This window comes from Bombina bombina, chromosome 6, assembly GCF_027579735.1.
Source record: "Bombina bombina isolate aBomBom1 chromosome 6, aBomBom1.pri, whole genome shotgun sequence".
In the NCBI taxonomy this organism is placed as follows: Eukaryota; Metazoa; Chordata; class Amphibia; order Anura; family Bombinatoridae; genus Bombina; species Bombina bombina.
This window is the reverse complement of record NC_069504.1, coordinates 172,119,516-172,133,405: the sequence shown is the minus strand read 5'-3', so window position 1 is coordinate 172,133,405 and position 13,890 is coordinate 172,119,516. Positions and strand designations below refer to the sequence as shown.

Here is a 13,890-nt window from a genome sequence, read left to right as displayed (position 1 = left end):
TTTTTTTGTTTGTTTTTTAACAAGTTGTAATATAGCAAAAAATATGTAAAAACTATAATACATATGTACTACAAATACAATGCGTCATAACTAATTATATTATAGTTATTTCCCACAATAAATGTTAAACTGCACATGATTTTTTAATTAGAAACACTTTTGTTGTCATTTAAATTTAAAAAGAAGAAAATGCATAAGACATGACATGATTAATAAAGAAATAAATATCTACTACCAATCTAATAATGACTTTAGTTATAAAGAGACAAGGGAAACAAAACATACACAATTGACACAATAGCCATTAATTGTTGTCTTGCATTAAAAAGGGTTGAGTACAACTGCTCAAAATTGTTGAAAATGCAACTATCAAGAAATGTATATTGAATATTGCTGCAATCATGCTCATTGGTTCAAAAGGACAGCACCCATTGTACTGATGGCTTTGTAAGCCAAAGATGGAAAAACTAATTTTTAGTGAAGAAACACTTTTTAAAAAAATTGTAATACAACCTTTCTAAGGTTGAGTTTAGCTGTTTAAAACTGTTGAAATTAAACAAAAATGTTCATTCAGCAACAAAACATCTTTTTGAATCATATTAAATTGTAAAACAAAATTTTAAGGGACAGTAATACCCTGAGATTTATATATATAAAATGTATTGTAAAAGAACTTGGCGGTATATTTTTTCATTATTTATTTAGACCCCATTCTCATGTAATTTAGCTCTGAAAATTGGGGATTTTCTAATACTAAAAACTGTGACTACCAAATTCTAAAGGCTATTCCTGCTACATATTTCCCTATGTACCTTTTTGAAAAGCAAGCAAATTTATGCTGGCATAATAACTTTGCCTAGCCTTTTTGTTTGAAGACTTATACCAGGATTGGCTGCTCCAAAGAAGGCAAGCAGTGGGTGGAGTTTTGTTATTTAAAAAATCAATCGCAGCAAACAAAATTTGCTTAAAAAAATCAGTTTAGGCATGGCTGATATGTTATTCTCTAGCAAGACAACAGAAAGGTCTTGTAATTACAAAGTGTTTACTTTTCCTTTAAGAATAAATGTTTTTCCTATCTCTTAAATGAATATTGAAGATGCAAGCTCCCACCTCTTGGTACAGATCACTAAGATCCCCATGATGCGCTTGTTTTGAACAGCCGGGGTACTCTCTAAGGCAGCAGGAATCTGGAGGCCAATCCATCTCTGTGACCTCTAACCAGTCCGTTAAATACACCACTCCACAGCATTTGTACTGTTAAATAAAGAATGTGATTAATGAACAGAACATTTAATAAAAAATTCAAAGCAAATCAACCTAAATATGAACATAAATGGCAAAAACAATAACAAAAAAAATGTTTATTAAAAAGAGCTTCAGAAGCACAAATAAGAAAAAAAAAATCTTATAAAAAGAATCAACATATATGTACACAATTGTGGATCACAATACATTTAAACTTAATTATTTTATAAATCACTTAAATGTATTTAATAAATCCCTAATTTTCTTGAAAGCCGAGAGTAAGATTTTTTTTTCTTTTTTTGCATAAAGGCAAATCTGTCATTAAAGGGACGGTAAACTTAAATAAACAAAATGTCCCATGACATATACTTACCCTTACACTGCATTTTTTTTTGGCACCCCACCGCAGAATAAGTTTCTTTAATAATTCTAAATAAGCACCCAAGCACCTGCAGATGTTTTTGTCTTAGTCTATGGGGCACTATGGCCAATTAGAAGTGTTTCTGTAATAATATATTAAACGACTCTGCAAGGGAGCTCACAAGATAAAGTCAATAGGGGACAGTGCACTTCAATATAATAAGAACAAGAAAATCTACAGCAGTGGTGTTTGAGGTGTTTGAGGTGCGACTTTGGAATAACAAAGATTGATGTCAAAGAACTGGGATATTAATAGAAATGCAGTAAAGAAGTAAGTATATGTTATGAGACATTCTTTAAAATAAGTGTTCTGTCCCTTTAAGAAATGCATGCCCTATGAGCAATACAATTTTTTTTTATTCAAAGAACCATTAAATTCAGTAGAACTGCATAATTAGCAAGTGCATACTAAAAAGACAATGCAGTAGCACTTTCTCTGAATTTTAAATAAGCAGTAGATTTTTAGACAAAATTAACTTCAATTTGCTGTCCTGTGACTGCCATCAGCCAATCACAGACTCGTAAAGGTAAACTGTGAAGTTTTCGAGGTATATACTGTGAAGTTGTTCATAATTGTAACACATATGTGGTTTATTTGTGGTTTATTTAAAAAAAAAATGGATTATTCTCTTGTGTTGTTATAATTAAAAAACTGCTAAAGGGATAGTAAACACCAAAAATGTTATTGTATAAAAAGACAGATAATCCCTTTATTTACCATTCCCCAGTTTTGCATAACCAACACTGTTAAATAAATATACTTTGTACCTCTGTAATTACCTTGTATCTAAGCTTCTGCAGACTGCCTCCCTATCTCAGATCTTTTGACAGACTTGCATTTCAGGCAATTAGTGCTGCTGACTCTTAAATAACTCCACGTGCATGAGCACAATGTTATTTATATAAAAAAATGAACTAACGCCCTCTAGCTGTGAAAAACTGTAAAATGCTTTCAGATAAGAGGTGGCCTTCAGGAGCTTTGAAATTAGCATATGAGCCTAATTAGCTTTCAACTAAGAATACCAAGAGAACAAAGCAAATTTGATGATAAAAGTAAATTATAAAGTTGTTTAAAATTACATGCCCTATTGAGTCATGAAAGTTTAATTTGGACTTTATTACCCCTTTAAAAATATTTGAACCATGCCATCAGCATCATCAACCCAGAAGCTGGCAGTGAGAAGTTTAATTTTAAAATAATTAGGAATTAAGTACCTTGGTATATTATATGACGAAAGAAAAGTGTGAAAAATGAATATTCCTTAATTCCACTCATTTAAAGTAACAGAAAAGTCAAAATTAAACTTTCATGATTCAGATAGAGCGTGCAATTTTAAGACACTTTAAAATTCACTTATATTTCCACATTTATTTTGTTCTCTTGGTATCCATTGTTGAAAAAGAATATGTACATAGCCTTCACTAGTGGGAGCTAGCTGGGAATTGGTGCCTGCACACATTAGTCTCTTGTGATTGACTGACTAAATGTGTTCAGCTAGCTCTCAGTAGTGCATTGCTGCTCCTTCAGCAAAGAATATCAAGGGAATGAAGCGGATTTGATAACAGAAGAATATTGGAAAGTTGTTTAAATTTGTATGTTCTGAATCGTGAAAGAAAAAAATTGTGTTTCACGTTACATTAAAGTGATAGTAAAGTCCAAATTAAACTTTCATGATTCAGATAGGACATTTCATTTTAAACAACATTCTAATTTACATTTATCATCAAATTTGCTTTGTTCTCTTGGTATTCTTAGTTGAAAGCTAAATCTAGGTCGGCTCAAATGCTAATGTATAAACCCTTGAAGGCCGCCTCTTATCTGAATGAATTTGACATCTTTTCACAGCTAGAGGGTGTTAGTTCATGGGTTTAATATAAATAACATTGTGCTCATGCCCATGGAGTTATTTAGGAGTCAGCACTAATTGCCTGAAATGCAAGTCTGTCAAAAGATCTGGGATAAGGAGGCAGTCTGCAGAAGCTTAGATACAAGGTTATTACAGAGGTAAAAAGGATATTTCTATAACAGTGTTGGTTACGCAAAACTGGGGAATGGTAAATAAAGAGATTATCTATCTTTTAAAACAATAACATTTTTGGTGTTTACTATCCCTTTAATATTAAATAGGTTTTCAGATATCAATTAATATATTTCAGCTGCGACAACATGAAGAAGAAAATTGTTTTATATGGAAACCTGAGTACTCGCCACTCCTTAACACTTTGGGCTCTATTTATCATTCATTTTAGAATTACGACTTTCAATTCTCCTATGAGCTCGCCGCATCTCGCCCTTGCAAAGGCGCACATGTGCGCCAATATTTATCATTAAACCGGTAGTATTTTTTTTTTTTTTTTTTTTTTTTAAATATTTTTATTGAGGTTGAAGAAGACGTTACAGGAAATATTCATCCAGTGACAATAATAATATAACAGTAAAACACAAACTATATACCCAAATTCATAACAAAGAAATAGAGACAGAACCGTTCTGGGCACAGAAACTGTGTGTCTCTGGAAGAACACCAAAACCATAGCTGTGTAATATAGAGCAGTGTCAGGTATCCACATAACAAGTATTATAAATAATGGAATTTACAACTAGGATCCAGGAAACAAAAGTACTATTGCAAGATATGTGTAACCTGTATAATAATAAAGGGTAATGGAACCTCATTTTTATATATATGTATAATAGATACGGTCCCCAAATTGCTGTTCATACTGTTATTTAATCTGAAAAGGAGAGAACATTTGGGGCAATTGGGGGTTAGATTTTGTTTGGCCACTTGTGGACCAAGTTAGCAGTGGGGGGAAAAGGGAGTTCAGCGGGCAAGAGCCGCTCGAAGTGGAGTAGGGGGGGGGGAGATGAGGGGCGGAGTCTTATAAAATACCCGACTAATGAAGTGGGAGGAGTAGACCAAAGATATATTCTAAAAACAAAGAGGCAGGCTTCAAAGGAACCACCTGTTACATATTCAGTCCATAGGTAGGGACATAGTTCACTCAGGATACAATGATGAGTAATATAAGGTATGTCTATATCGTATAAAATGCCCATAGATTCCTGTATATATCGGTGCTTTAGGGTCTAATTAAAAGTTGTATATAATGCACCCTATGATATATAGCAGCTAAACTATTTCACTATTAAGGCTATATAGTATACTGCAACCTGAATTAGAAGATTATACTCCAAGGCCCAGGCCATTGACCCACCAGTATATCACTATAGAAGTCAGGCGTATAAGTTACAGAAAAATTAGCTACAGCATCAAGACAGGTCTTGTATGAGTAAACATGAGTTATGCTTGCTATCTGCAAACTTTCTAGGCAAGTATAGAGATCTTTGAGAGTATATACATTCAAATATACAAATAAATCTTAGCTTAGGGATTATATACGTAACATCATAGCAGACATAACAACAGAAACATGCAGAGCCCAGAAACCTTTATAATATATGGAACATGTGAGGGCAGATATCATTTTACAGGTCTTAAGTTAAGGGTTGTATGAGTACCAAAAATATGAAAAATATCAACAGGGACATGTAATGCCTACTCCGAACTCAATGCCAGTTTAAGTCAAATGGTTGAAAACTATGATACCAATAAATCCTAATGTAATATAGGCTATTAAATATTACATAACAAACCAAGCCTCCCCTTCGCCTAAAGTTTAAAGTCTAACCTATATTTAACCTGAGCATATATGTGAGAAAGTCTAAACCTCAACATGATATGGGGACTACTAAGTATACTACAGGGAGTTGTAGCTTCAGCCCTTAGTGTGTTAGAAGCTTATCTAATGGGATAAAGGGCATAGATGTCAAGGGCATTCAAATCTCTTATAAACACATGATAAACAATAAACAATAAGGGAGTATTGGGGACAATTTTAATGCAGTCCTTGCCATTGCAATATAAAAGTCTCAAAATAATTGGGGAGAATAATGTATCCGGCATTGTAACCATCATAAATATCCTCCAGAACCAATACACATTTGCCAAAACTTTGCCTGCTCCAAATAGGCATAGTGATAGAAACATAAGCTGTAAATAAGTCTTTCTGGGATTCTTACAAAATTATGGTCAGAATTCTGGACTATGAAGAGCTATGAGAGGTAAAATGAATTAGGTTATTATTGCTAGGAGGGCTTAGAGGAAGTCTCCAAATTCAAGTCTCTGTTAACATTGAGAATAATAATAAAAAAAAAAAAAAAGTGAAAAAATGGGGGTAACAAGTGAAAGCCTAAGAGTTGGTAGGTGGGTATTCATTGAAGTATAACTACTATAATAGCTATATTTTAGAGCTTAGGGTCCTCCTATCAGAGGGCATAACAGGCTGTTGTGAGAGAAATAAAAAAAAAAAAAAAAGGCGTCATGCTGAAGTGACTAAGAACATTGCTGCTAAACTGAAATGTGAAACATGCAAAAATATGCAGCATTCTTCTAGGGAGGATACATACATAATAAACAATAATACACTCCAACCACTACCAACATAACAATCTTAGTTTTAGGCATAAACTACTAACAAATACACTTTCTGTAATTGTAAGTCCCGACAGAGACAAATCAAGCTTCAGAGCCATCATATGGAGATACAAGTCAAGCTAGACAGGAGTAAGCATAGAGTGAGTTCAGCGTGCAGGGTGTTGTAAAATAGATTGTGACATAAGTGAAAGTGACTCGACCTATGAACCCCAAGAGAGTAACAACACTGCTATGCACATCCAAAAGAACAGTCCTTTAACCAATGCCTGTGACTGAGATCGCTCCGGTCTTTAACAGCTGCCTTGGAATGAAGGGACCATATAACCAGGCAGAAGGGCTCCGTGCAGCACCTCTGAGGTAAAAGGCTAATGGGTCACATATATTTACCCAACCGGGAGGTGTAAAATCCCAGTCAGCACCGCAAGATAGTCTGTGTGGTATCGCTCTCATGAGATCCTCCAGGCAGGTGCGCAGTTCTGTATCCCCAGCTGATCTAGGATCCGACCTAGTAAACCTCGAACTTAGCACTCTCGGGTTGTGTTGCAGCTTCTCACTGCTCAGATCGGAAGAATGCTTGCATATTCCTGCTGGAACTGCATCTGCTTTCAGGGGAGCAGTAAGTTCCAGTATATGCAGGGACTGCGTGCCTTTATCCATAGTGGTTCCTGTTTCGTCGCCGCCATCTTGCCTGACATAAGTAGTGTAGAGCTGATCATATAGTTGCGTGATTAGTGAACTCATTTCTGAAAAGTGATCTTTCAGGGTCTCACATACGTGATCCTCGAACCTATGTAGCGCAGCTTCCAGCTCCATTTTAGCGGGTATAAAGGGCAGGACTCTTCCAGAAATGTTAGGGGGAGTTAGACCCACACCGCTGCGTTAGAAAATTCAGGCCTTAGGCTGTAATGCCTCTGATAAAACTCCTAGGGTCCACCGATGAGAGATTTGCTCTTTGCATAGTTAACAGAAGTGATTACTCATAGACTCCGAGGAGTTTAGAGATGAGAGCTGTCAGGGAATTGCAGATTTGCACATTTTCAATTAGTTAGAGCAGAGGAGCTCCATAAAAACACGTCTGCTCTCCTTGCTAGCCGGCTCCGCCCCCCCAACCGGTAGTATTTTAACGCTGATTTCCATTGTCGAGATGCGGCGGATTAATGATAAATCTCGCCGCAATTTTTTAGAATGCGCCTTATTTATCATTAAAACAGCTTTCAATGTCGAGTATTTCGAGCCAATAATGTTTATATCAAAAAAACATTTTTATCCTTTGTTTTTTAATAACTAATATATTAATACTTTTCTAAATTGTTTAATCCATTTGAATCTAATCTGCCTTGCATTACATCCTCAATATTTAATTGACATATATTCATTTTATTTTTAAAATATTGATTTGTAATATATATATATATATATATATATATATATATATGCATGTATATGTTTTTATCTCATAGCTGACATGATGCAAGCCCCCTTGGCATGCCCCACATGACACATGACTATTGCAAAAGTGTTTCTAGGGACAGTCTAGAAATAATACGTAAATTATTGCGATTGGACCTTTATTGATATATATAAAATATATATTAAATAAATAATATAGAAATAGCGGCCAAAATAAAAAAAAACTCCATCTTCTATGAAGAAAATAACGGAGTAAATTCAAAGTTCTCCTACATGGTTATGGAGTATTTTCACGGTCGGATTTATAGGAGAATTATAGGTTCTCCTTTGGAGCAAAATAATGATAAATATGATTTTCGACGATTCGTTGGGAGTATTTCTAAAAATACGACCGAAATACATTATTTTTTGGCTGTATTTGGCGCACCTGTGCGCCTTGGCGAGAGCGAAAAACTGGTTGCATTTTTCGGTCGTATTACAGCTTTTTTTGGGCATAAAATGTGTTGATAAATCGGAGAATAAATCCGACAGAGTAATTATAGGCGCAAAAGTAGGAGAATTATGATGATAAATAGAGCCATTTGAAGCCTCTACAACAAAAAGAAAATGCCTTTTTGTTTTTGTTATTACATTCATTTGTATGTGTTAATATTTTAAACAAAAAAATGGAAGACATGAGTATAAAAAAATAACAAGAATCAAGTCAGAGCTTACTTATAAGTACTACATATTTGTATGTTCCCAATGATGTTGTGAGGAAGGCTGTCTACACATAATCTGGGGGCGGTTTCTGACATGTTTCCTTCAGCGGAGAAGCTGAATATGTAGAGTAGACTTGAAAGTTAGCAGCAGACAAACAAAACCCAGCATCTTAAATCTTAATAGGCTTCAATATATTTAATACAAAAGTATATTTTTCTGAGTTATTAGACCGCTGCTTCTTACACTCTCCGCCACCTCTAAGGTGGAGAGGGGACATCACTGAGAGCTTGCTCGCTCTCTGTGATTGACAGTCCCTTCTCTAACTCGATTGGCCGCGCAAGAGAATGGATGGATATTACATGCTCACTTGAGCGTGTAATGACACATACAGGCTGGACAGATAGCTCAGCATGCTAATGCACTGTAGATGAGCTCTGTAGCAACCCAAGGGTTGCAGGTTCGCTCCCCGGCGAGGTCCACTCAGCCTTTCATCCTTCTGAGGTTGATAAAATGAGCAGCGCCTTGAGACCCTTATGGGTAATAAGCCGCACTTTACAAGTACCCAATACATCCTGTTCGTCCCCTGCCTGTATTTTGCAAAGGCAAGCGAACAACTTATCGAGTTGAGAAGTTGTCCGCTCGCTGATTAGTTTATGGGGCCCCAATGTCACTGAAGACAGCAATAATACCTACTCACTGGAAGCTTTTAATATATTATTATTCTCCAATACAGTTCAAACAATGTTAGCTTAGTTTTAAAAGCTTAGAGGGAATACTGTAATACATTTGTGAGTGAAGACAGAGGACCTGATGATTAAAAGTTCTCAGCTCTGGTAAGATTATCCAAGAAGTCTCATCAGTATTGTGAGGTCCCAGAAGAATTTTAGTTTGAGATCTGTTTATTTAGCTATGTAGGGTCCAGTTTGTAAAAGGGAGACACACACATTGCAATGGTAAAAAAAAGCCCCCATGCCATGTCTTTTCATGCCAGCAGGTTTTTAATCATCAGACTCCAAGAGTTGATGTTATTTGTATCTTACCACAGATATTTGTCATTGTATAACCCTACCCAGCAGAACAGAATTGTGTGTCGCTATACAAATAAATGCTTTTATTAATAATAATAATAATAATAATAATAATAACAATAATATTAATGTATCCTGTGTAATGTTACGTAAAGTAACATTAGCCATTTTATGATGTTAAAACAAAAACAGAAACAGGGGCGCCACATGTGTAGGTCAATAAAACCAAAACATCCAGTAAAGGAGCAGAATAAGGGTACTCACAAAGGAGGCGGCACTCTCTTGTGCCAGTAGGAGCAGGCTGGTTTTCAACAGCAAACCAGCTGGCTGTGTGAGGATCTCCACCAAATACGCTGGAAATCTCTGCCTTCTGAATCCCAAACCAGTGCTCCTAATGATGATGACGATCTCCAGCTGAAACTGCAGTAGGAACAGGAGGAAGGGCTGAGCTGCCCTTAGGATACTGATATGAGGATAGTCACACCAACACCAGACTTATGTAAAAGTTTAAAATCAGTATTTTATTATACAGAATAAAAATACCAAAAGGTATAACAAGTTACAGCTGGGTGGTGAAAATCTATCTCCCCACAAGATACAATATAGCGACGCGTTTCTCGGGGAACACCCCGTTTCCTCATTAGCCATTGTGTGTTACACAAATATTTGTAATTATTTCCATTCATTTGTCTACTTCATGCCAGTACTAGCAGAAACAGGCTATAAAACACAAATCTATGGATTTAGACATAGGGGTGTAGTTATCAAGCCGTCTACTTTTCTGCCTTTGCCGGGCCAATACGCCCGCCTAAGCTCACCTACCTTCGCCGCCGTGGACCTTGAATACGTTCGCCTAAGTTATCAAATAAAGCTGTCAAAAAGCCGCGGGGCGATGAGCAGCGGACTGTGAGAGTTATCACTCATCCGATCTCACTGCTCTTCGGCTTTTTCCCAGCTTTATTGCTAGCCTGTCACTAAGCACTCACACTAAACTACACTGTTCTATCCCTATACCGGCGCCCCCAGAGCCCCCCGCAACTAAATAAAGTTACTAACCCCTAAACCGCCACTCCTAGACCCTGCCGCAAGTCTTATAACCCACTACACCGCCGCCACTGTAATAAAATTATTAACCCCTAAACCTAAGTCTAACCCTAACCCTAACGCCCCCCTAACTTAAATATTAATTAAATAAATCTAAATAATATTTCTCTTATTAACTAAGTTAATCCTATTTAAAACTAAATACTTACCTTTAAAATAAACCCTAATATAGCTACAATATAAATAATAATGATATTCTAGCTATCTTAGGATTTATATTTATTTTACAGGTAACTTTGTATTTATTTTAGCTAGTTAGAATAGTTATTAAATAGTTATTAACTATTTAATAACTACCTAGCTAAAAGAAATACAAATTTACCTGTAAAATAAATCCTAACCTAAGTTACAATTAAACCTAACACTACACTATCATTAAATTAATTAAATAAACTACCTACAAATAACTACAATTAAATACAATTACATAAACTAACTAAAGTACAAAAAATAAAAAAAGCTGTTACAAAAAATAAAAAAATAAGTTACAAACATTTTAAAAATATTACAACAATTTTAAGCTACTTACACCTAATTTAAGCCCCCTAATAAAATAACAAACCCCCCCAAAATAAAAAAATGCCCTACCCTATTCTAAATTAAATAAAGTTCAAAGCTCTTTTACCTTACCAGCCCTTAAAAGGGCCATTTGTGGGGGCATGCCCCAAAAAGTTCAGCTCTTTTGCCTGTAAAAGAAAAATACAACCCCCCCAACATTAAAACCCACCACCCACATACCCCTAATCTAACCCAAACCCCCCTTACAAAAACCTAACACTAATCCCCTGAAGATCATCCTACCTTGAGTCGTCTTCACTCAGCCGAGCAGCGATGGAACCGAAGTGGACATCCGGAGAGGAAGAAGTTAATCCTCCAAGCGGCGCTAAAGAAATCTTCCATCCGATGAAGTCATCATCCAGGCGGCGCTGAAGAGGTCTTCGATCCGGGCGATGTCATCTTCCAAGAGGCGCTGAAGAGGTCTTCTATCCGGGCGATGTCATCTTCCAAGCCGGGTCTTGAATCTTCCTCCCGCCGACGCGGAACCTTCTTCTTCACCGACGGACTACGATGAATGAAGGCTCCTTTAAGGGACGTCATCCAAGATGGCGTCCCCTCAATTCCGATTGGCTGATAGGATTCTATCAGCCAATCGGAATTAAGATAGGAAAAATCTGATTGGCTGATGGAATCAGCCAATCAGATTGAGCTTGCATTCTATTGGCTGTTCCAATCAGCCAATAGAATGCGAGCTCAATCTGATTGGCTGATTCCATCAGCCAATCAGATTTTTCCTACCTTAATTCCGATTGGCTGATAGAATTTATTTACAGGTAAGTATTTAGTTTTAAATAGGAATAATTTATTAAAGTATAGTGTAGTGTGGTGTAATTGTAACTTAGGTTAGGATTTATTTTACATGTAAATTTCAGTTTATTTTAGCTAGGTAACTATTAAATAGTTAATAACTATTTAATTGCTATTGTACCTAGTTAAAATAAATTGAAAGTTGCCTGTAAAATAAAAAAAAAATCCTAAGATAGCTACAATATAATTATTATTTATATTGTAGCTATATTAGGGTTTATTTTAAAGGTAAGTATTTAGTTTTAAATAGGATTAATTTAGTTAATAATAAAAATATTATTTAGATTTATTTAATTAATATTTAAGTTAGGGGGGGCGTTATGGTTAGTGTTAGACTTAGGTTTTGGGGTTAATAATTTTATTACAGTGGCGGCGGCATAGTGGGGGGCAGGATAGGGGTTAATAAATTTATTATAGGTGGCGACGGTGTAGGGGGGCAGATTAGGGGTTAATAAATTTATTATAGGTGGCGACGGTGTATGGTGGGGCAGGATAGGGGTTAATACATTTAATATAGGTTGCGGCGGGTTCAGGGAGCGGCGGTTTAGGGGTTAATACATTTATTATAGTTGCGGTGGGCTCCGGGAGCGGCGGTTTAGGGGTTAATATGTATAGAGTAGCTTGCGGTGGGTTCCGGGAGCGGCGGTTTAGGGGTTAACATATTTATTATAGTGTCGGTGGGCTCCGGGAGCGGCGGTTTAGGGGGTAATAACTTTATTTAGTTGCGGCGGTGTAGGGGGGACAGATTAGTGGTGTTTAGACTCCGGGTACATGTTAGGGTGTTAGGTGTAGACAGCTCCCAAAGAAATCAATGGGATGTCTGGCAGCAGCGAACTTGTACTTTCGCTATGGTCAGACTCCCATTGATTCCTATGGGATCCGCCGCCTCCAGGGGTGGCGGTTTGAAAACCAGGTATGCTGGGCCGTAAAAGTGCCGAGCGTACCTGCTAGTCATTTGATAACTAGCAAAAGTAGTGAGATTGTGCGGAACATCTGGAGTGTCGTAAGAATCGATCTGTGTCGGACTGAGTCCGGCGGATCGAAGCTTACGTCACAAAATTTTACTTTTGCCGGTCTCGAGCCTTTGATAACTAAGGCGAATCAGCCTCGCCACAAATACGCTGCGGAATTCCAGCGTATTTGAGGTTGACGGCTTGATAACTACCCCTCATAATCTAGGGGTTTAAGATAGTTGATTTTTACAGATTTAAAAGAATTAATCTAAATCAATACCTGATCTGACACTTTCAATGAAGCTGGCTGTTTGTATTTCTCTCTGGGCCATTTCTTTATTCTCTATAGCAATTACCAAATCAGTTAAGATTGCTTTGGCTGTATACTGGAGCTGTACTCATTTGCAAATGTGACAATATAAAACTGTTGATGATTATTATTTCTTGGCAGAACTTTATCAACTAAGTCTTGTGGCCCATTAACAAAGCATGATTGTGCCATTCAGATATCTGCTATAATCTGTCAGTTATGATTATGAATGTACAGTTATATGTGAGAGTCAGTAGCTGCATCATTTCCAAAACCCCAAGGTTTTTCAAGTTCCTTAGCAACCAGTTAGGAAAGAGTTCAATTTCTTAGTAATGTCCATTCTGTTCCATATAATCCCTCCAAAATCATCTACTAAAACGTGTGTGTGGGGTGGGGGGGTGGGGGGGTATAAAATCAGATTTCTACAACAGCCATTTGCATACATAGTTAATGAGACACACAGTTTTAAAATACTCAATGCACTGCCCTTCATATGAACTTCAATGTCAGTTCTGAGTATCTGCAAAATTACATATATCTTGTGGAACTAAATATATATTAGCTTGTTAGATAGAAGTTAAAACTGCTAAAAAAATGTCTACAGTATTTACTTAAAGAAACATAAAACATATGTTTTTCCTTCATGATTCTGAGTGAGCCTACAATTTAAAAAAAAAAAACACATTACAATATACTTCTGTTATCTAATTTGTTTTATTCTGTTGGTAGGCTAGGTATTGCTGTTTCTTCAACAAAGGTTACCAGAAGAATGAAACAATTTAGATAATAGAAGTAAATTGGAATGTTGTTTAAAAATATACTCTTTATCTGAATCATGAAAGAAATTTTTTAAT

General features: G+C 36.3%; 1 protein-coding gene across 2 annotated transcripts in view; it reads right to left on the bottom strand.

Annotated features, from left to right (window-relative positions):
- TSPAN12 (tetraspanin 12) overlaps positions 1–13,890 on the bottom strand; it is a 437,062-nt gene that overhangs the window by 37,930 nt on the left and 385,242 nt on the right. For both annotated transcript variants that reach the window (XM_053716681.1, XM_053716680.1), the window contains one exon: positions 1,111–1,254. In XM_053716681.1, the coding sequence (XP_053572656.1) occupies positions 1,111–1,254 (144 nt within the window). The remainder of the gene's footprint in view (positions 1–1,110; positions 1,255–13,890) is intronic.